Raw genomic sequence first — 24,917 nt, forward strand, 5'->3', positions numbered from 1 at the left:
CTGTGAAATGCATATTCTCAGGTTTGAGTTATGTGGAAAACGATTTTTGATAGTCAAAGCCAACTTGATTGCAGTAATGCTTCAGACTTTGTCACTTGGACAGTGTGGAACAAGCCACCAACCTTGAAGATTTTGTTACAGGCTTTTATTATTTATTCATGGAAAATAATTACCGGGTTACCACCAGCCAAGGTTTTTATTGCCTGTCTAGAAATCATTTGATGATCCATAGAAAAGGAGGCATGTAATCCCAGGTAAACAAACTTTAAAGACAAAGACATTCAAGGAAGTATTTTGAAGATAAGGGAAGTATCAGGAAAAGTATTCAAATGTGCAATTGAGAGGATACTGAAATGCACATTTTGGAAACAAATTCAGTCACATTATACAAGGTAAATTTACACATACGTGGTAGAATAAAGAGTATGATATTGGAGGGGTCATAAAATTTGCTCATGGAAATAATAAAACGAGGGTATTTTCTGTTAGCTAAGTGAGTTTTTGTTTTAATATGTGATAAGAAATTCCAGTGATCAGGCATGAGGTGTTATGATTTTCATGAATCATAATTATATACCTATCTCAAATGTGCTCTTCACTCTTCTGTTCTAAGGATAATAATTATCAAAACCATTTGAGGAACTTTGATATATGTAGTGAATCAGTTTCAAAGATGTTTGTGAACGTTCAACCTGTGTTTCTTCTATAGCAATACAAAACGTTCAAAGTAATTGGCTTGGCCCATACTGCTCACCCCAATTCGTTACTATTTTTTAAAATAATCTCACCAGGAAACACATTTCTATATGTCTGATACTTTTTCAAACAATCTGATATTTCTGACCCTTGAAAAAAGCAAAACTAAGCAAAGTGAAAAAAGAAATGGTTGTTTGGTCTCTAAAGGTAATATATAATTGTACTGATGTCTATATGAATGTGTTTGAGAAAATTTTTGATTGTTCTAATTCTCTGTGTTAGTAACACATGGAAACAAGCAAGAATCTGGCTGAAAATAATCAAGAGCTTTGAGGAAAATAGTACATTTGCAATGTAATATGAAATGAGACTAATAATGTTCACTAACTTTTTTTTTTGACACAGAGTCTCGCTCTGTCGCCCAGGCTGGAGTGCAGTGGCACAAACTCTGCTCACTGCAAGCTCCGCCTCCCGGGTTCACGCCACTCTCCTGCCTCTGCCTCCCAAGTAGCTGTGACTACAGGCACCCGCCACCATGCCCCGCTAATTTGTGTATTTTTAGTAGAGAAGGGGTTTCACCGTGTTAGCCAGGATGATCTCGATCCCTGACCTCGTGATCTGCCTGCCTCGGCCTCCCAAAGTGCTGGAATTACAGGCGTGACACTGACTTTCCTTACATGCAGTAGAAATCTTCTATTGTTAAAGGAAGTGTACAAATTGAATATTAATGACTTTAATGGATATTGAAAAAGCACCTACTTAAATGTAAAGAACACATAAAATTAGTGAAAGTAATTAAGTACTAAATAATAAATTCAATAACTTAGGTATTAAATTATATAGTTACTAAGATTTCAAATCACTTAATTATTGGTCTTGGAATACTTACAGCATATTTTTACTATTTTAGCATAACTATCCTTTCTCCAAATACTATGATGTTATTACTTGATTAAAATACAGTGTAAAGATCTAAGCAATGATAAGTGTAATATTATATAATACATCAAAGTTTGGCTTTTATAACAGCAAACTGTGTACTTATATGAGCTCAGATTACCTTTCCAGGGATGTGTCAGAACATATTCTTTCTTGAAGATAATTATAATGCCTTCAGTTAATTTGAAATACTTGGGCACATTCAGTGTACTACTATGTATACGTTACTCAGATGAAGACATCATTCAAATGCAAAGTTGAGAATATTTAGTATTTTAACAATGCTTCTATTATCTCTATCTCAACCAAGGCTGGAAGCTTTAATAATCAGTCTGCGAAATGTCATTTTTTTAAGTTTACTGACCCATCAACTTGTGTAAATGATAGATATTATTTCTCATTGGTGAAGTGAGAAGTATTTTAAAAGTAAGAACTGGTTTCAAATTATTTTAAAGACAACCTACCCATGCATGAAACAGTGAAAATCATAGGCATTATGTATCCATTCAACATTAGGGATGGTATAATAGGTTAAATCTTATTGTTCTATTGATCATGACTTCTGTTTACCTGATGTAAGCTAAACAGTGAATATATCCAATCTCTGAAATCTGAGTGTTTCTCTTGAATATACCTTTTGTTCAAGATAATTGTTTGAATACCTAAAAGACCAGAAAGCTGAGATTTTATTAAATCTACAAAAAGTCTTCTTAATCTTTTGTGATTGCTTACTAATATATTTTTATTAATGATTATATATGTATATATACACACACATATATGTGTATATATACACACATATGTGTATATATATATAATAGAATATATATATAATAGAATATATATATATAATAGAATTCAGACCATATATATATATATATAATAGACCATATATATTCAGACCATATATATATATATATATAATAGAATTCAGACCAAAAGTTCATTTTCAATCTGGTAGTGAGGTTTTATGAGGCATAATTAACCCTCACTCACATCAAATGTTAATTGCCTACTGTTATCCTCTCAGAATAATACAACAGTTGTGCATGAAAACATTGTCTTAACATTGCTCAAAAGAGAAGGTGTGTCTCCAGAAAAGCTAATGAATAGGAAGCATGTATTCATAACAGAATAATCTTTAGGTTCTTAACCATATAATTACACAGTATTTTCACAGAAGACTTTTTTTGTTATTGTTTAATCGTTTCTAAGATTAACTTTTCAATATGAATCTCTTTATATGGACCTAAGTCTCTTTACTTATGTGTCCCCATGACTAAGACAGGGAATGTAGCTCTGACAGTTCAAACAGCAATGAAATGCAAATCTGCTATCCTGTGTGCTTCTAATATATGCTTATCAACTGGAACAGAATTCAGGAGACATGACCTCTTCTTGAAGACAAATGAGACAGCAAAGAAAGCAGCTTTGCTTCAGAGGCAAAGTATAAAAGAACCATCCAGGGTTTGGGGAGCTCTTTTTGTGTTTCTTGACTTGATAACAAAAATTTGTTGAAATCTGTGAGGCACTAGGCTGATGGTTATAAATACAAATAAGATATTTTCTGCCCACAGACCAATAAAGCTTTTGGTAAAAAGATAAATGTAGCAATTGTAATAAAAGAGAGGAACATTTTGATACTTTCCATAAAGGATACCCAAGCATATTTGAGCTATGGGTGGACTTCTAATTTCTTCAACACATACCGTACTTCCTCTGTAATCTAGGCAGTAAAGTCAAAAACTAAGAGAAATGAGAACGACAGAGAGTAAGCAACAGCAATTACTATCTATGTGAAGAGACTCTGCTCTTCAGAAGAAACAGGTCACTGAATCAATCGCCTTTTTGGAATTGTGGAAGACCTGGCAGTAACCACAGATGGACTATTTTCTGGTAGTGGATATTACAAAGTTGGCCAGAGAGTAGTGATCTCTTTGAATAACTCAATAGAATAAGTTGGCAAAAATATGTTAAATATCTGCTATTTGCTAAATATTGTAAATGATTACATTACTTCAATTCATGGGCAAGAATAATTCTGTTCTCTTCATAGAGCTATAACTCTGTTCAATGAAAATAGCAGAATTGGCCTTGTGCGGTGGCTCACTCCTGTAATCCTAGCAGTTTGGGAGGCCGAGGTGGGGGAATCACGAGGTCAAGAGATCCAGACCATCCTGGCCAACACGGTGAAACCCCGTCTCTACCAAAAATACAAAAATTAGCTGGGCGTGGTGGTGGGCGCCTGTAGTCCCAGCTACTAGGCAGGCTGAGGCAAGAGAATGGCGTGAACCCGGGAGGCGGAGCTTGCAGTGAGCCCAGATTGTACCACTGCACTCCAGCCTGGGCGACAGAGCGATACTCTGTCTCAAAAAAAAAAAAAAAAAAAAAAAAAAGAAGAAGAAGAAAAGAAAAAAGAAAATAAATAACAGAATTTAGAAGTTAAAGTAAGTAAATGTCTCTAAGAGAGCCAACACACCATCTATTACTCTCTTTTCTTTAGCCTTTTATTAGATTGATACTCTAGGTTTAAAGTCAGAGAACTGACCTAAAACTAACTTAGGGAAAAAGAGGTTCATTATAAGGATACTATTTTTCAATAAATTCAAGGACAGTAATATGCTGGCACTTGGTAATCAAAGACTATTTCTTTTATCTGTTTCCTTTGTTCATCAGCATTGGATACTTTACTACTACATACTGCTTTTTTTTTTTTTCCTTTTTCCTTTTATTTTTACTCAGTTTTCTTTGGATTTACCCTGTTGTTAAAAAAAATACTTGAACTGAATACGTACATATTATTATTATTTTACCTCTGTTCTCTCTGTAAAATTCTCACTTATTCTAAGGAACCGTTTCAATCTGGGTTGTTCTTGCTTATATGAATACCCTTTCCAGGCCTGGTTCCATCTACTGTGGAGATTGTGGTGGCAGACAGAAGTTCAAACATAATGCAGTTATTTATGTTGTTTCTTCTAATGAATGTACATAAATTGTCTGCCTTTGACTTCAATGCTACATATCTTTATAAAATATGTTAAATATTTAACATGATCATCCTAAAAATCATAATTTTTAGTATTCTTTAATGTCATGTATTAATAATATTTAAACATTTCAAGCTTCATGAAGCACAGTTTACTTGAGAGGTAATCATACACATAATATTGAAGAAATCATTCTTTTCACCTTTAATCCTAGATTATCTGACAATTTCATTTAGGGTAGCAGAAGGAAAAATAAATATTGTAAAATAAGTTGCTAGTCTCTATAGGACAAGATAAAATGTCAATTCTGATAAGTTATTTAAACCACACCATTTCTTTTAAATTTCCAGAAACTTGTGAAAGCCTTTATCAAGAGAATTTATTTTATTCTCAATACTATAATTTACTTATTAATAATGTTAAAACAAATAGTAGAGGGTATGGTAATGACATAGTCACACAGTACCAAATGGCTTTATGTAAAATATTTTCTATTCCATCTACCCTCACTTCCATGCTCAGTATCCTGAGATACTCACAGTTTTTCATCTTCTGATTATTAATATAATTCTAAATACTACACTTGTTTCTTTTTATCTCTTCAGTTCTTGCTATCTATATATATATATAATATTTAATTAACAAGCAAATGCATAAGATGAGGAATTTAATTTTCATTTCTCCCTTCCTCTTGGTTTTGTTTGATGTGTTATTTTTAGTTTTTACATTGCTTATACAACAATTCAATGTAAATAAATTATGTTGCTCATTTCAACAACTCTATATATTATAGAAAGAATATTTTATACTACATCACTAATTAACAAAGCTAAAACTGCTTATGTGTAGGTAACTTAGCAAATCTATAGAAATAAATAGATGAAGGTGATCAGCCAACATATCCTCAAATATTATGATTTGCTTATATTTTGCATTCCAAGCGAAAAGCTAAGATTCAATTTTATTTTAATTTCTAGATAAGAAATTACTTATTTTATAATAGCAAAAATTGTTTAGGAAACATTGGTATATTTTTCTGACTATGAGATGCAGAATGGAACTGCAGAAAATCCTCAGATTTGAAATGCCTACACAGGATCCAAATAGAGCCTCGGTTTTGGAAAAATTACTGCAGATTTAATTATATGAACCAGGAGTGACACAGCTTAACTATAAGCTGACTTTGGCTGATGCAATCAGATTCCTCGGCAAAATGACTGGAAAGAGCTTGTCAACTCTTAAGTCCTGTGTTCAAACATACGTATTTCAAAGAACTTCAGATTTTTTTTCAGTTTAGGGAGAAATACAGGTACTGCATACCAAGCAAATTGATTATTGGGAAACTGTGTGTGCGTGTGTGTGTGTGTGTGTGAGTGTGTGTGTGTGTGTGTGTGAGAGAGAGAGAGAGAGAGAGAGAGAAAGGGAGACAGAGAGGCAGTGTGGGAGGAAAAGTTCAGTGAGAGTTGCGTGATAAGAACAATAATCTTCTGGATTTAATGGAGTAATTTTGATATTTATTTGGTATTTTCATGGTTCTGATTCCACATTTAAAGGAGAGAATAGAGTATTAGTAAGTTGTTACTACCAACAACTCTTTATTTTCAGGAAAATACTGATACCATTTAGACTACTTAGGACCTATTAGTGATAATGAACTCGAGAGAAACCCCTACAATGTCTATGGTGTTTACATTATTGGTCAATAATTATCCTTATTGAAATTATAATTGAAATTATTGAAATTATAGTTTCAATATAAAATTAAGTATTATAAATAATGTTTTAATAACAGTGCTCTTTTTTTAGCATGCCATCACTATGCATTTTTGCTGAGAACTGAAACTACTGGTTTTGTATAAAAGTACATGACATATTTCAATGTTCTGTCATTTGAGAAGAAATAATATGAGAACATTGCAGTAATTTTTTAGAATGTAAAGTTGCAGATATTGAGACATACTAAATGTTTGGGAAACAGTAGTTTAAGTTTCACAGCCCTCAGCCCAAATATGTAATGGAATTTCCCTTTAGAATTACCCTTTAGAAGTATTTCCATTTAGAATTACCACTTACATATTTGGGATGAGGGCTACAAAACTTAGAGTAGTGTTTTCCAAACTGTGTTCTAAAGGCATTATTTCAAAAAGAGGTTAATGGGTGTTTCTTGAAAGTGAGCAAATAGTACCCTTTTCTTAGAAAGTCAATATGCAGATTAGCATAATTAAGTCTGAAAAGATTTGCGGTACAGTTAATTGGCTTTCAAAACTGTATTTAATATCGTATTTCCCAAGTGTATCTGTGTAGATAAGCTTTTTATTATTTTTCAACGTAACTATTGTTATATTTTTAGCATATCTATTATGATCATGGTAGTCAGTAACCTCATATAACTTACCACCTGTTTTGTAATGTTTTATTGCAACAGAGCCATGCCCACTTGGGCTTTTGTGCTGTAATGGCAGAGTTGAGGGTAGCTGCAACATAGACCATATGGCTGGCAAAGCCTAAAGATAGTTATTATCTGGTGCTTTACAGAAAAATGTTTGCCAGTCCTGATAGCACAACAGAATAGTACTGGACATTAAATTGGGAAACACCGAATTAAAGAAGTATATTATAATTTTAAACATTATTTCTTATAGACCATTGTAAAATATATGAACATACCTGCAATATTTAAAATCAATTTTAATTATATGAAATTTGCAATAATGTGACTTTTATTTTTATGAAATTATTTACTTTAAGTATTTATATTTTAATATAATTGATATGTATAAGACTAAAAAATGATTTAGCAAGGAAAGAATACAAGTATTCTTACAAATCTTGTCTAAAGCAAAGAGAAAACATTACTTCATAAACTATTTGATAGGCTATTTCTTTTGTGAAATCCTCTAGAGAAGATTAAAAATGCATTATCATTCTTCCTTGCTTTCCTTTTAGGAGTAGTTACTGATATACATGTCTGTGTGCATAATCACTATGTCTTACCATTTTGACTTTGAGGATACTTTGCTCCCTCTTAACATTCAAAATTAACTAGTAAAAGGTATTAGATGATAAATGTTGAAACTTGAGTTTACTGTCTCAGATGTTACATAGATTTCCAAACTAAAACATCTGTCTCAATCCTTCATGAAGTATTAGTAATGCAGCTGAATGAAACTCTCTAATTTCTTTTCCAGGAAGAACTGAACCCCATTATTGTTACGCCACCAATCCAAGCCATTGATCAGGACCGGAATATTCAACCGCCATCAGATAGGCCAGGAATCCTCTATTCCATCCTTGTTGGTTTGTATCTGATAACATTTTACACTATTAGTTATTCTAGAATCTTACAGTAACAAATTCTCTCAATTCCAAGGAAATATTTTAAATAACAAAGTTTATTATTTGACATGACTGTTACTTTTGTGTATAAACACATTTTAAAATAATAATTCAAGATATTTGCTTCCTCAATTAGTTGGACTGAAATGTGTAGAATGATAAATGAATAACTTTTATGGAAGAAGCAAAGCAATTCAAAATATTAGGAAATTAACCTACATATTAGTATTTTTCTACATATCAACTTATCATATAAAGCATCCTCTAGCACCAACTTTCAGCTTTTAATATAAAATGAAAAACATTTCACACGTGTTTTATCTTTGGTTGGTTACTATATATAATTGTGATAATATATGACTGAATTTAAAAAGATATTTTGGAGCCATTCAAAAAAAAAAAAAAAAAAGGTGAGAGAGCATGATTAGCCCAAGGGAGCATGAAACATTAACCTTTGGCAAATATTTTTCTTGAAAAATTCCACAGAAACCATCCTAATCCATCCCTATGCATATACTACTAATTGTATCAAAAGCAAAAATGATGAGAAATTGATTATGCTGCTCTTCTTAGACTGATTTTGCTGAAATATGGATGTTGCTGATTTGCGTAGCCTCTAGACAGAAAGATGCATGTGAGACAGGCTATATATCTTTTAAGGAAGAAGGGGCTTCTTTTGAAGTGTGCTTGAAAAATAACTTTAATGGAGTTCAGCATTAGCCCTCAACCCCTTTCTGTCCTCTTACTTGAAGCCTTTGTGCATATACATATACACAACAACCAACAGATATTAGATTTGCAAATATCATAATGTATCCTTCTTAGAAATGCTGTCTGTAAAGAAAATTCAAGCAATTCTGTTTCAAGCCTTTGGTCTTTATAAAGACACAAATATCATAAGCAGAGCTCAGACTTTTATATTTGTAAAAAGCTTTCATAAACATGAAACTATTTTAAGTCTATAGAGATCTTGGTGTAGATAATAAAGCATCATTTATTTCATTAACTGAAGGCTTGACTGTATGTCAATCACTCTATTAGATGCTAAAGACACAAATATGAGAGATGAATGTTCTAGGTTAGGGAGTCGTGGAGTCTGTGGCTAAAAAAAAATTAAAACAATTTAAAAGATAAATTAAAATACAATATTTAAGGCACTCTAAATAAAGTTTGAACCACATGTAGGCTCATGAGAGGAGAGCATTAAGCATTTTATGAGAATTGCTTAGGAAGAGTCATTTTAGCAGAAAGACAGGAGTTTCCGGGTGGAAAAAGAGAGCAATTATCTATATGGATAATGCAGCATATGCAAAAGCCAAAGGATGAAATTTAAGAACAGACTTGGATAATTATGATACTCAGAGCCAGTTGGATGCATTGGTGTTCAAGTTTATTTCACTTTTAAAAGTTATATGCATTCTTTTTCTCAACAAATGATCACCTACACTGTGAAGCAACCCATATCACTGACTTTGTGGACCCAGTTTTCTGGCAGAAGAGATAGGCAATAAACAGTTACTATAATAAGTAAGTGTTTATTATCAAAGTTAGAAAGTTGTGAATGCTATGGGAAAAATCGATCATATGAATGGGATTGGAAAAGCAGAGGAGGATTGTAGTAGAAGTTGCAGTATTAAGCAGTATCATCAGCACTTGCGTCATCAAAAGTTAAGCTATTAGCAAAGGCTTACAGAGGCTGAGGAAGTTATTCTCGTTGATATCTCTGGGAAGAGTTCTAGGCAGAGATCAAAACTGAAGCTTGCCAGGTGGGTTTCAGAAACAACAAGGGGGCCAGAAGTACTGGAAAGAAGTGAGTGAGGTAAAAGTAGAAAGGTGACAGATAAGAAGAGAGCAGAAACTAGAGAGTCTTGTATGTTATTTATCTACTTTGTATTTTTCTCTGAGTGAAATGAGGAGCCAATTTAAAAATTTTAACAGAAAAGTGACACAGTGATGGAAAGTTTCATCAGCCTACAACTGTAGGATAATGGATTGTCCCAAACAATGGATATAAACTCTTATAATTATTTGCTGTCACAGCTAAGGTAAATGAAAAATATCCTTTTACACTATTTACATTTTTAGAAGGAAGAGAATTGTAGGGGTTGAGAGTGTAGCCTCTGGAAATTGTACTATCCATGTTAAAAATCCTGACTTTAACTCACACTAGACATAATTTTATTTAAGTTATTTAGCCCCTCTTTACCTGAAATTAGTCCTTCTTTTTTTCTTCTTTTGAGACAGTGTCTTGCTCTGTCACCCACACTGGAGTGCAGCAGCACAATCATAGCTCACTGAAGCTTCGACCTTCTTGGTTCAAGTGATCCTCCCGCCTTAGCCTCCCAAAGTTCTGGGATTACAGGCGTGAGCCACTACCTGACCAGATTATTATTCTTTAATATAGGATTAACAAAAATAGATCTTTGTACAAAAGGGTTATGAGAATTTGATCCAATACATTGTAAATGTGCATAATACTGCCTGGAAAAAAAGTTAATGCTCAATACATTTTAGTTGACATTGTTATTAGCATTAGGAAGGAAAATAAGGCATGTTACCTAAGTCACATCAGTCTGGTACAAATGGAAACACAAAAACAAAAATCAGACACAGCTACATTTTAGTTGACATTGTTATTAGCATTAGGAAGGAAAATAAAGCATGTTACCTAAGTCACATCAGTCTGGTACAAATGGAAACACAAAAACAAAAACCAGACACAGCTACATTTTAGTTGACATTGTTATTAGCATTAGGAAGGAAAATAAAGCATGTTACCTAAGTCACATCAGTCTGGTACAAATGGAAACACAAAAACGAAAACCAGACACAGCGCGCGCGTGCGCGCGCGCGCGCACACACACACACACACACACACACACACACACACACACACACACACACACACACACACACACACACACACACAGAAGGGGATATCCATGACTCTGACTTCACGTACTTTGTCAAAACTCTTAATTTTCCTTAAATCCATCCAAATACTTCTGAATATATGTGTTTCTCCAAGCTAACATTAAGTTACCATATGGAGGACTCCTCTCCTGCTTCCATTTGTTATAGACAGTCTCTGTTTACTATATGTGAGGATACGGATGCTGATGTCCTTGACAAGGTCATCCAAGAGCTGTTGTCAGCCTCTTCAATGGTCCTACTGTCATGAACATCAATGGCAGAATTATTGACTAGCCAAAAGTCTTTAAAGGAAAAGCTAGAGAATGATGTTCATAGGGAGTTTTAAAAAGTTTAACATATTTCTGGGATTCTAAAAAGATAAAAGCAAGCTGTATATATACTCAGGAAGCACTTGGGAAGGCCCTAAGCTCTCATCTCTGACTAACCTTGAAACTCTGCAAATGCAGTAACTTAAGGTCAAGATGGAACAACTCCATAAAGCAGCTAGACCTAAAAGATTCTACAAAACACTCTACCCCCTAATGGCAGAATACACATTCTTCTCAAGTGCACCTAGAATGTTCTTCAGTATAGATCATGTTAGGCCATAAAACCAATATCATTAAATTGAAGATGATTGAAATAATACAAACTCTATTCTCTGAAAAAAATGGAATAAATTAGAAATTACAATGAAGGAAATTTTGGAAATTCACAAGTGTGTGGAAGTTAAACTACATTCTTTAATCAATGACTCAAGGAAGAAATAAAATCAGAAAAATACTTTGAGACAAATAAAAATAACAATACATTGTAACATGTATTTTAATCTCTAATCAATAATGTAATATTTGTCACAAAGACACTGGAAATGTTAAGCAAACTAAAGAAAAAGAGCAGAAGGGAGGCCATCTATGGTGACTCACACCTGTAATTCCAACATTTTGGGAGGCCGAGGCAGGTGGATTGCTTGAGACCCGGAGTTCGAGACCAGCCTGGGCAATATGGCAAAACCCTGTCTCTACAAAATATACAAGAATTAGCTGGGCATAGTGGTGTGCACCTGTGGCCTCAGCTACTCATGAGGCTAAGGTGGCAGAATCACCTGGGTCCGGGAAGTCAAGGCTGCAGTGCTGCAGTGAGCTACAATCACATCATTTTACTCCAGCCTGAGTGATGGAGGAGATTGGAGGTGACTCTCTTTAAAAAAAAAAAAAAAAAAAAAAAAAAAAAAAAAAAAAAAAAAAAAGAAAGAAAGCTAAACAACACAATAGAAATAATAGAGACTACAGTGGAAAGTAATAAAAGAGGGATTAGGAAAACAGTAGAGATAATAAATGAAGCCAAAATCAATTCTTTGAAATCATCAACAAAATTAAGAAACCTCTAGCTAGACTGACCAGGAATAAAAGAGATAAGATGCAATTTACTAACCTGGAATGAAAGAGAGGACCTTCTATTTAGCTTACAGAAATAAAAAAATGTTATGAGGGAATATTATATACAATTTATGCCAACTAGACAAATGGATGCAATGGACAAATTCCTGGAATCAAACTATTCAAACTGACTTCAGAAAAAATAAAAAATTGGGGCAGACTTTTAACAAGTAAATAGACTGACTTAGTAATCAAAAAAATCTTCCCACAAAGAAGAATTCTGGATCAGATGCTTTACTGGTAAATTCTTCCATTAGAGAATATTTAATACCCTTTCTGTGTTAGTCCGTTCTTGTGCTGCTGTAAATAACTACCTGTTACTGGGTAATTTATAAGTAAAAATAGGTTTAAGTGGCTCACAGTTCTACAGGCTGTACAAGAAGCATGGCTGGAGAAGCCTCAGGAAACTTTCAATCATGGATGAAGGGGAAGTTGGCGCATCTTACATGGCCAGAGCAGGAGAGAGAAGGGGTGGTACTACACACTTTTAAACAACCAGATCTCATGAGAACTCACTCACTGACACCACTGTCACCAGAACAGCAAGGTGGAAATTTTCCCCCATTATTCAATGACCTCCTACCAGATCCCTCCTCCTACATTGGAGATTACAATTTAACATGAGATTTGGGTGGGGAAACAAATCCGTACCATATCATGAAACCCCTGATTCCTCTGAAATCTCATGTCATTCTCACAGTGCAAAATACAATCATCCTTTCTCAACAGTTCCCCAAGTCTTAACTGATTTCAGAATTAACTGAGAAGTCCACAGTCCAAAGTCTCATCTGAGACAAGGCAAGTCCCTTCTGCCTATGAGCCTGAAAAAACAAGATACAATGTGGGTACAGGCTTTGGGTGAATACACTCATTCCAAAAAAGGAGAAATCAGACAAAGCAAAGGGTCTACAGTCCCCGTGGAAGTCCAAAACCCAGGAGGGCAGTCATTAAGTCTTAAATCTCCAAAATAATCTCCTTTGACTTCATGTCTCATATCCAGGCCACACTGATGCAGGGGGTGGGCTCCCAAGGTCTTGGGTATTTCTGCCTCTGTGGCTTTGCACAGTATAGCCCCATTGGCTGATTTCATGGGCTGGTGTTTGGTGCTTGTGCCTTTTCCAGGTGCACATTGCAAGCTGTCAGTGGATCTACCATTCTGGGGTCTGGAGAATAGTTGCCTTCTTCTCACAGCTCCAATAGGCAGTGCCCCAGTGGGAACTCTGTGTGGGGGCTCCCACCTCACATTTCCCTTCCACACTGCCCTGGTAGAGGTCTTCCATGAGGGCTCCACCCCTGCAGCAGATTTCTGCCTGGATATCCAGACATTTCCATACATCCTTTGAAATGTAAGTGGAGGCTTCCAAGCCTCAACCCTTGCCCTCTGTGTATCCACAGGTTTAACATCACGTGGAAGCTGCCAAGGCTTATGGCTTGCATGCTCTGAAGCAGAGGCCTGAGACATATCTGGGGGCCATGTAGCCATGGCTAGAGCTGGAATGGCTGGTTGCAGGAAGCAATGTCCTGAGGTTGCACAGGGCAGTGGAGCCATGGGCCTGGCCCACAAAACCATTCTTTCCTCCTAAGCCTCAAGGCCTATGGTGGAGAAGGCTGCCATGAAGGTCTTTGAAAGAAAAGCATAATCTGTAGACCCCTTAATCATATATGTAGCTGAAATTTCTGCTTCTAATTGTGTTATCAAGTCTGACCATTTTTAATGTAAATGTTAACAGCTATCAAGCTCTGTTGCAGCACTGTCATTAATAATGATATCATACAATGTGTATTTATTTCTAACAATATAAGAAAGTCTGCTGACTTTAGCTTGTAACAGTATCTTGTAGTATTAAGTACTCTTATATGAGCAGCTAATGTGTGAAAAGCAATATGTATTAAATATCATATAGATGAGATATATGTTACATACTAAAACATTAATATTGTTAACAGTATTTTTTCTTATTTTTCAAAGTATGATTATAATAATATTATGAATATTCTGGCAACTAAAATGTTGGTGTCACCCATTGATTAAGAATGGAGATACTAGAGCCAGAAACCTTGGTTTAAATTGTTTTATAAACCTTCATTAACTCCGGTAGGTATTATCAAGTATTAGCACTTTCATGGCCAGGTATACAGTATAATCCTATTGGAAAGGTAAAGAGAAAAACACATTTTTTGTCCCTTCCTCAATGCATATATCACATTGAGAAGGGATGAAAATGTTCATGGGCCCTACATTTCTTCTATTGTGTATTTCATATTTCACAGTTATCATATTTCATTGTGTATTTCATATTTCACAGTTACCAGAGAGTCCATATTTTTCTTTGTTTCCTTTTTTGTTTTCTTATTTTTTGTTTATATTTTCTTTTGTTTCATGATCCTTGTGCTACACAACTGAGTTCTTATAACTGAACACTTATAGCTGAGCACATGTGGTTTTTTCAAACATTATATAACCTTAAATATACCCCCCAAGGTGTATTTTTCCTCATGCCTTACCATTCTCTAGAATGCTTCTTCTAATTTTAATGTACTTCTACATTTTGGAAATTATTTTTTAAAGAAAATATTCTTTATAGAATTTATTTAAAATAGTCCATTTAATTGCATGTGTGCCTGCCTTTTAAGAAGGCAAAAGTGAAAGCTATCAAACTTCTGAAGGCCTGATCCCAGAACTGAATCAGTAGAAATAATCTACTATCATATACTGGTCAAAGCAAGAACAATTCCTGCCCAGATTTAAGGTGAGGGGAAAAAAAGAGTATTTTACTTGTTAGGAAACAAAAAATGTTTTTCATCTTTGATCTAATTCAATTAATTCAAGGAGATGAGAAGGTTCATAAAGTGGAGCTCTGAACTTTAAGACGTAAATAACTTTAGGCAAGATTGTGTGTGTATGTTTGTGTATTATTCCGTTTTCATGCTGCTGATAAAGACATACCTGAGACTACATAATTTACAAAAGAAAGAGGTTTAATGGACTTACAGTTCCACATGGTCGGGAAGGCCTCACAATCATGGCGGAAGGTGAACGGCATGTCTCACATGGCAACATATAAGAAAAGAGAGCTTGTGAAGGAAACTCCCACTTTTAATACCATCAGATCTTGTGAGATTTATTCACTTTCACGAGAAGAGTACAGGAAAGACCCGCCTTCATGATTCAATTACCTCCCACAAGGTTCCTCCCATGAGATGCGGAAACTGTGGGAGTTACAATTCAAGATGAGATTTGGGTGGGGACACAGGCCAAACCATATCATTTAGTTAATGATAGCTACATTTTATAATGAATACATAACTTTTCTGATCCTTCATCCCATGAATTAAAAAATATTTTTGAGTACACACTCTAATATTTAAGAATTATACATGTATTTTATCAGTCATTAAATTTTCAATGTTCAGATATCACATAGAAAATGATTAATTGTATTATATATAAGTCAACATGATACATAATTGTATTAATTACATCAAAATTGTCAGTCTGACTTTATTTCCGGTCTGCATGGATCTCCACGGTTTTGACCTAATAACATGACTGATTAAGCTGTTTTAGCAGAGGAATGGGAAGGGATTTTTCCATCTTTTTTGGTGATCACTTCTACACACATCATTATTGTTACCTTTAATCTCAGGTTTATTTGCAGAGATATTTCTCAGCTATTTATTCATTTTTTGAGCATTAGTTTGGTGTAAAATTAATATTATAAAATACAGATCCCTTTAATTGGCCAAATGCAAACTAAAAGTCACTGCAATGTGTTGAAAGCAAACAGACAAGAGAGAAGGCTGCTTGTGATGCTTAATTTTATTTGGCAGCTTGACTGATTTAAAGCATATAGAAAGAGATGGTAAAACATTATTTCTGGGTCTGTCTAAGAGATTGTTTCAAAAAGAGACTAATATTTGAATCAGAAGACTGAGTGAAGAAGATCTGCTCTTACCAATATGGGCAGGCATCATCCAGTCCATTGAGGGCCTGAATAGAACAAAAAGGCAGAGGAAGGATGAGTTCTGTCTTCTTGAACTGGAACATCCATCTTCTCCTGCCATCAAACATTAGAGTGCTTAGTTCTCAGGCTTTCAGATTCTGAGACTTATACCAATGACTCCCCTGGTTCTTAGGCCTCTGGACCTGATAAAAAATGCACCACCAGTTTTTCTGGTTCTCAATTTGCAGATAGTAGATGCTCTTAGCATTCATAACAAATGATATCACTTGGCTGTGTCACCACCCAAATCTCATTTTTAATTCCTACGTGTTGCGGGAGGGACAAGGTGGGAGGTAATTGAATAATGGGGCCAAGTCTTTCCTGTGCTGTTATTGTGATAGTGAATAAGTCTCACAAGATCTGATGATTTTTTTTAAAAAGAGGAGTTCCCCTGCACAAGTGTTCTCTCTTTGCCCGCTGCCATCCATGTAAGATGTGACTTGCTCCTCCTTGCCTTCCACCATGATTGTAAGGCTTCCTCAGCCACATGGAACTGTAAGTCCAATTAAACCTTTTTCTTTTGAAAATTGCCCAGTTTCTGGTATGTCTTTATCAGCCATGTGAAAATGAACTAATACAGTAAATTGGTAACAGGAGTGGGGTGTTGCTGAAAAGAGACCCAAAAATGCAGAAACGACTTTGGAACTGGGTAACAGGCAGAGATTGGAACAGTTTGCAGGGCTCAGTAGACGACAGGAAGATGCGAGAAAGTTTGGAACTCTCTAGAGACTTACCGAATGGCTTTGACCAAAATGCTGATAATGATATTAATGATGAAAACCAGGCTGAGGTGCTCTCAGATAAAGATGAGGAACTTGTTGGTAACTGGAGCAAAGGTGACTCTAGTTATGTTTTAGCAAAGAGACTGGCAGCATTTTGCCCCTGCCTTAGATATTTGTGGAACTTTGAACTTGAGAGAGATGATTGAGGGTATCTGGTGGAAGAAATTTCTAAGTAGCAAAAGCATTCAAGAGGTGACTTGGGTGCTGTTAAAGGCATTCAGTTTTATTAGGGAAACAGAGCATAAAAGTTCAGAATATTTACAGTGTGATAATTTGATAGAAAAGAAAATCTCATTTTTTGAGGAGAAATTCAAGCTGGCTGCAGAAATTTGCATAAGTAACAAGGAGCTGTATGTTAATCCTGAAGATAATGGGAAAAACGTCTCCAGGAGATGTCAGAGGTCTTCATGACAGCCCCTCCCACCACCAGCCTGGAGGCCTGGGGAGAAAAGATGGTTCTGTGGGCTGGGCCCAGGATCCCCATGCTTGTGCAGCCTTGGGACTTGTTGCCCTGTGTCCCAGCTGCTCCAGCTGGCTGAAAGGGGCCAACATAGAGCTCAGGCCCTAGCTTCAGTGGGTGCAAGCCCCAAGCTTCAGCAGCTTCCACAAAGTATTGAGCCTGCGAGTGCACAGAAGTCAAGAATTGAGGTTTGGGAAACTCCACCTAGATTTCAGAAGATGTGTGGAAATGCCTTGTATGTCAACGCAGAAGTTTGCTTCAGGGGCAGGGATCTCATGAAGAACCTCCGCTAGTGCAGTGCAGGAGGGAAACTTGGGGTCAGAGCCCCCACACTGAGTCCCTACTGGGGCACCACCTAGTGGAGCTGTGAGAAGAGGGCCACCATTTTACAGACCCCAGAATGGGAGATCCACCGGCAGCTTACACAGTACATCTGGAAAAACCAGAGACACCCAACACCAGCCCATGAAAGCAGCCAGGAGGGGGCTGCACTCTGCAAAGCAACAGGGGTAGAGTTGTCCAAGGCTGTGGAAGCCCACCACTTACATCAGTGTGACCTGGATGTGAGACATGGAGTCAAAGGAGATCATTTCAGAGCTTTAAGATTTGACTTTCCTGCTGGATTTTGGACTTGGGGGCCTGTAGACCTTTCGTTTTGGCCAATTTCTCCCATTTGGAATGGCTGTATTTACCCAATGCCTGTATCCCCACTCTATCTAGAAAGTAACTAGCCTGCTTTTGATTTTACAGATGCATAGGTGGAAGGAACTTGCCTTGTCTCCGGTGAGACTTTGGACTGTGGACTTTTGAGTTAATGCTGAAATGGGTTAACACTTTGGAGGACTATTGAGAAGGCATGATTTGTTTTGAAATGTGAGGATGTGAGATTTGGGAGAGGCCAAGTGCAGAATGATATGGTTTGGCTGTGTCTCACCCAAATCTCACTTAGAGATAGGATCTCACTATGCTATGCATGTTGGTCTTGAACTCCCGACACAGGTGATCTGCCTGCCTCAGCCTCCCAAAGTGCTGGGATTATAGGCATGAGCCACCATGCCTGGCCATAGATCTCATCTTGAATTCCCACATGTTGTGGGAGGGACCATGTGGGAGATAACTGAATCATGGTGGCAAGTCTTTCCGTTGCTGTTCTCATGATAGTGAATAATCTCACGAGATCTGATGGTTTTAAAAAGCAGAGTTCCCCTGCAGAAGCTCTCTCTCTCTTTGCCTGCTGCCATTCATGTAAGAAGTGACTTGCTTTTCCTTGCCTTCCACCATGAGTGTGAGGCTCCAGCCACGTGGAACTGTAAGTCCAATTAAACCTTTTTCTTTTGTAAATTGCCCAGTCTTGGGTATGTCTTTTCAGCAGTGTGAAAATGGACTAAAACAACAAATTCCCATTATCTATCAGCCAATTGATTGAGAGAATCAATCTCTCTCTCTCTCTCTTTCTCACTGTCGGTACTAATATGTCCTCATAGCCTATTTGTTTTGTTTCTCTAAAGAACTCTGAATAATACACTGCTGCTTATCCCTTCACACTGTACACTTGTCACATCTCCCTCAAGATTCCTTGCTTGTCCCTAAAACATACAAACAGAGACACAGTGTCAATTGGTGTATAAAGCATTAGCTAAGTTTACTTTTGTATTATTTTATTTAAAAATAAATATAAAATTAAAGTTTGAATAAGAGTGGTAGTAGCATGGGTCTATGCCCCTAAAACATTAAAGCTTAAGATCTGTGCATTTCACTATATGTAAGTTGAATCAATCAATAAAGAAAAATAAATTTATACCTTTTATTCTCAATTCTATTTTAGGGGTTACCCCAGTACACAATAGATAAAATTTTGTCTAGATAATTGGGCAATAAAAGTAGCATTTTAGAAAGTTTCCTTCAGTGATTATAAGGGAATGGAATGTCAGAAGATATTAGAAGGCTATCACCGTGGTACAAGTACGAAATAACAAGGGTCTAAGTAAGGTAAGTGATTAGGACTATGAAAAAGGAACACATCAGAGAGACTTTCTAAGGTAAGAAAGAATCACTTGGAGAATGTGTAGAGAATTGGCTAGTGAAAGTAACTTGGGGATTTGAATCTGCATAGTCAGAAAAAATGGTGGTTCTATTAGTAATAAAATGGTTTCTGAATTTTGTAATTATTTTTATGTTTAAATAACAGATATGAACATATCATGTACCATGAAGAGGTGGCTTTCAAACTTTAAAGGATACAAGAATTCAGTGAGATTATTCAAAGTGCATTCTCTTGACCTCCCTTTTCAGAGCTTCTGATTCAGAAGATCTGGGACAAGATCTCGGTCTTTCTAGTGTGGGTACACCTGAACTATACTCTCAGAAGCATTGTCATAAATATGCATAGGAAAAGCAACCCAATAAAATCTTTGGTAAAGATTTTTTGAAGTTGAGATATTGGCTACTAAGATAAGAATTTTAGTTTTCCCTAATAATATGTAAAAATTGATTTAAATTATTTTGGTGGCTATTACGCAGTTATTAAAAACATTTTGGATAAGAAAATGAAGTTTGTTATTTATAACAAGTAGCTGAAAAAGAAGTTTTGCAAAGGAGACAGATTTAGAACTAATGATTTTTGGAAGATGTAAAAGCAGGACACAGGTAGTTTACTTTTTTCATTTAGAATTATCAAAGAATGCACTAACAGAATGTAGTAGCTGAAAAGAAAAAGTGCTAAAGGTAAAATTAATAGAAGAAAATAATGAGAAATTAGAGGTAATTTTTCTAATATATATTTGAACCTAGGGATAACTTGATACAAAAACAAATGTGTTGTTAGGGCATAGATGAAAATAATGGTTAAAATTATCAACAAAATTTTAGTTATGTAATAGGGGTAGCAGGTGAATTTAATGTCAGAGGAATGGAATATTAATATAATTAATCCCAAGATCAAATAAGGGAATGACTAAAAAACAAAACCCAGAGCTTCAGAGATGGTTCAGAAGCAGCTATATTTTTAGATGAATTAAGCTTTGCTAAATAGAGTTTATATTACATTTTCTAAGTGGGATAAATAAGGGATTCTGTAGGGACCTTGAACTTCGACATGTATTTCTATTCTTGTACAATGTTTTTACATTTCAATACCTTGGCTTCTGCAGGGTATCTGGCATTCATGGTTCATTAAAATGTTTTCACAAAAAAATTACCTGGAGAGATAAGTTACATGTTATAATTGTTTTTGTTCTACCAAAGGAAATTGTGGGTGTTTTCATTAGCAGTGTTTTATTGAAACTGACTATAATTTCTATATATCTACAATGTCAAAATTTGAGGAATTACCACACATCTTCATGGCACTCAGAAGACAATGTTCTCTTTTATTTCTGTGTTAATCAGGTTACTAATTTTATATGTAAAGATAAACATTTTCAGTGGTGAAGGGAAAAATTTGATACTGTATTTTTTGAGGTAGTGCTCCTTTGAAGTATATTAGATGTGCATTTTCAAATGTATGAAGCATTAAAAACAAATGTTTTCCTGAATGGGACTCTTTGGGTAAAAAATACAGAGGTGAACTTAAGTTCATCTTGGCGTTAAAGGAAATTTATCGAAAGGACTTTGTTTTCTTCCGGAATTCAAGGAACTGTCAAAAACAATAACATTTTAAGAAGCAGAAACATGAATTTCAAGATGAGGGATTAGAGGGCCTTTCCTCTAGATGCCCATTATTTTCATGGTGCAGATTGTACATCCATCTTCTGATTCTTTGCTCTAAATAAAAATTATTGGAAGATTAAGTGATAATTATATAGTTTAGGTCAGGCCATCCACATTTCCTTCAATTTACTATATGTAAGGAATCAGAAGTACTGTGCCAATAAATGATAGGAAAATACAGCTATGAGAAAAAACTGTTAAGGTGTAAACACTTTAAAAATAATATGAAGCAAAAGGCAATTAAAAGAAGGAAAAGTTAATCTTTACAACCAACATTGCAGAACAATTGGACAGCCATATGTAAACAAATAAACTTCAATCCATACCTCACACTATCTACAAAAACCAACTTGAAAGACTTTCTATACATAATGTTCAGAGCTAAAACTATAAAGCATCTAAAAGATAATATTGGTAAAAATTTTTATGACCTTAGGGTTGGCAACAATTTCCTTTTTTTTTTTTTTTTTTTTTTTTGAGACGCAGTTTTGCTCTTGTTGCCCAGGCTGGAGTGCAATGGTGCAATCTCGGCTCACCACAACCTCTGCCTCCCAGGTTCAAGCAATTCTCCTCCCTCAGCCTCCTGAGTACCTAGGATTACAGGCATGTGCCACCATGCCTGGCTGATTCTGTATTTTTAGTAGAGACGGGGTTTCTCCATGTTGGTCAGGCTGGTTTCAAACTCCCAACCTCAGGTGATCCCCCCACATCAGCCTCCGAAAGTGCTGGGATTACAGGTGTGAGCCACTGTGCCCGGCTGGCAACCATTTCTTAAATGTAACAAATGCAAATCTATAAAAGAAAAAATTTAAAATTTGACTTCATCAAAGTAAAAATGCATTTGCTCTTCAAAAGGCATTGACAATAGACTGAAAAAGAACTGACAGAAAAGGAGAATGTATTTGCGAAATGTATCCAATGAGTGACTTGTTTGGGGAATATATGAAAACACAATTTTATAAAAATTAGACAATTATAAAATGGCCGAAAGTTTTAACAAATTATTACAGATTTATAAACAAAATAAGAATACGAAAAGTTGCTCAATGCCATTAGCTAATTGGGAAATGCAAATTAATACCTCAATGAATATCACTACATACACACCAGAATGGCCAAAATTTAAAAGACTGACAATATCAAGTGTTGGTGAAAATGTGGAAGATCTGAAATGCTCATACATTGCTGGCAAGAACGTTAAATGGTACAGACACATTGGAAAAATATTTTGGCAATTTCTTTAAAAGTTAAACATTACTCAACAATGGAAATATAATATTATTGATACACAGCAACTTGGATGAATCTCTAATGCTTTATACTGAGTTGAAAGAAGCCAGTCTCCAAATCTTTATACTACACAATTGCATCTAAATGTCGTTCTCAAAAAGATGAAAGTACGATGGTGATGAACAAATCAGTCATTGCTAAAGATTAAACTTTGGGGAAGGAAAACACAAAGTAGTTATTTGATCCTAAAACCATTCTATATCCTGATTGTGGTATTGACTACATAAACCTATACATAACTGAAAATTAATAGACTTGTTCTCTGCCCAAAAATTCTTAATAAAACATTTAGACATACACATATCATATGGCCTAGCCATTCCACTCCTAGATATTTACTCAAGATAAATGAAAGCATAGATTCATTCAGAGAGGTACACAAGAAAGTTCATAGCATCTTTATTTGTGACTGGAGGCAATTCAAGTGTTCATCAACGTGTGAATAAACAAATGAATTGTAGCATATCCATACAATAGAATAACACCTAGGCAATAGAAATAAATAAACTATTGATAAACGAAACAACATGGACTTCAAAATCATTATGCTAATTGAAAGAAGCCAGACACACCAACGGAAAGAATATATACTGTAAGGCCAGGCAGGGTGGCTCATGCCTGTAATCCCAGCACATTGGGAGGCCGAGGCCAGTGGATCACCTGAGGGCAGGAGTTCGAAACCAGCCTGGCCAACATGGTGAAACCCAGTCTCTACTAAAAATACAAAAATTAGCTGGGCCTGGTGGTGGGTACCTGTAATCCCAGCTACTCTGGAGGTTGAAGCAGGAGAATTGCTTCAACTCAGGAGGCAGAAGTTGCAGTGAGCCAAGACAGCACCATTGCACTCCAGACTAGAAGAAAGAGCAAAACTCTTTCTCAAAATTAAAAAAAAGAAGAATACATACTATATAAATGATTCCATTCCTATTATGCTGTCAGACGGAAAGTGATCAGTGTTTGCATAGGGTGAGAAATATGAATGAGAAGAGAAAGGAGACATTGTCATAAGGAAATTTCTGGCAATTATGGATGGGCTTAATCGTGGTGATACTATCTTGATCAACACATGTGTAATTAAAATTCTACATCTTAAATTTATGAAGATAATTGTGTAGCATTTTTTCTTTATCCTACAGAAAACCCGTAATCTTCAAAATTGTAAACTTTTCACCAAGGGATTAATTTAGGTTGCCATTTCCTCTATAATACTGAAAAAGTGAAAAATGTAGACTTTTCTTAGCATATATAAAAATAAAAATAAATGTTTTGGCAACCACTAATTATGTTGGCTCTAATAATTATAATGCTGAAATTCCCTATATTATTTATAATTGTGATAATAAACATAGTTATCAATTTTACATCTAAATTTAGGCAATCAAAGCTGTTTCTAAAGAACAGCTTTAGGTTGACTGTAAACATTGTGTATAATGAAAGCACACACATTAAGTGTTCTTAGTTCTCACTAGAAAAGCATTACACCTTTAAGAAATGCAGGGAAATAAATTTCACTTGGTTTTACTCTTTGTCCAAGGAGATGTATTTATTTATTTATTTTATTTATTTATTTTTTTTGAGACGGAGTCTCACTCTGTCGCCCAGGCTGTAGTGCAGTGGCGCGATCTCGGCTCACTGCAAGCTCCGCCTCCCAGGTTCACGCCTTTCCCCTGCCTCAGCCTCCCGAGTAGCTAGGACTACAGGCATTGGCCACCACGCCCGGCTAATTTTTTGTATTTTTAGTAGAGACGGGGTTTCACCGTGTTAGCCAGGATGGTCTCGATCTCCTGACCTCGTGATCCGCCCGTCTCGGCCTCCCAAAGTGCTAAGGAGTTGTATTTTTAAATTGCTAGTTATACTCTTGTTGAGTTGATATTCTATAAGGATGTCTAAAAACTAACCTTCCAGAAACAGATGGCCAATGAAGCCAAAGTGTCTAATTCACTGAACTCAGGCTATATAGCATAACAGGAAAGAGTTTACACTCTGGATTTAGATACCTTGACTTCTGACCTAGTCATTTACTAGCCGTGAGAGTTCAGAATATTTTACTTAACTTCTGTGAGTGTTGGTTTCTTCATAGATCAAGTAATAAATATATTTCCCATAAGATTCTTTTGAAACTTAGATGAAATAGATCATTTACAAATAAAGAGATTATAACATTTTCACCATAGTAACTAGTTAACAGCTAGTAAGTATTACTCTCTGGGAAATGAAAATCTTTCCCAGCTCAGTGGCTATTCAATTATCTTCACCATTTTGGGTTCATTCTTCCAGGAGCCCTGCTCCATTCTATGCTGATGAAAGCTAGGGTAAAAGCAAACCAAAGCAAATGATAAATTACATTGCATTTTTGAAAACTC

General features: G+C 35.5%; 1 protein-coding gene across 4 annotated transcripts in view; it reads left to right on the forward strand.

Moving 5' to 3' along the window:
- Positions 1 to 24,917, forward strand: part of PCDH15 (protocadherin related 15) — a 1,016,126-nt gene that overhangs the window by 571,220 nt on the left and 419,989 nt on the right. For all 4 annotated transcript variants that reach the window (XM_063669967.1, XM_063669968.1, XM_054435813.2 and 1 more), the window contains exon 9: positions 7,811 to 7,919. In XM_063669967.1, coding sequence (XP_063526037.1) covers positions 7,811 to 7,919 — 109 coding nt within the window. The remainder of the gene's footprint in view (positions 1 to 7,810; positions 7,920 to 24,917) is intronic.

The sequence above is a fragment of the Pongo pygmaeus genome, chromosome 8 (genome assembly GCF_028885625.2).
Source record: "Pongo pygmaeus isolate AG05252 chromosome 8, NHGRI_mPonPyg2-v2.0_pri, whole genome shotgun sequence".
Lineage (NCBI taxonomy): Eukaryota > Metazoa > Chordata > Mammalia > Primates > Hominidae > Pongo > Pongo pygmaeus.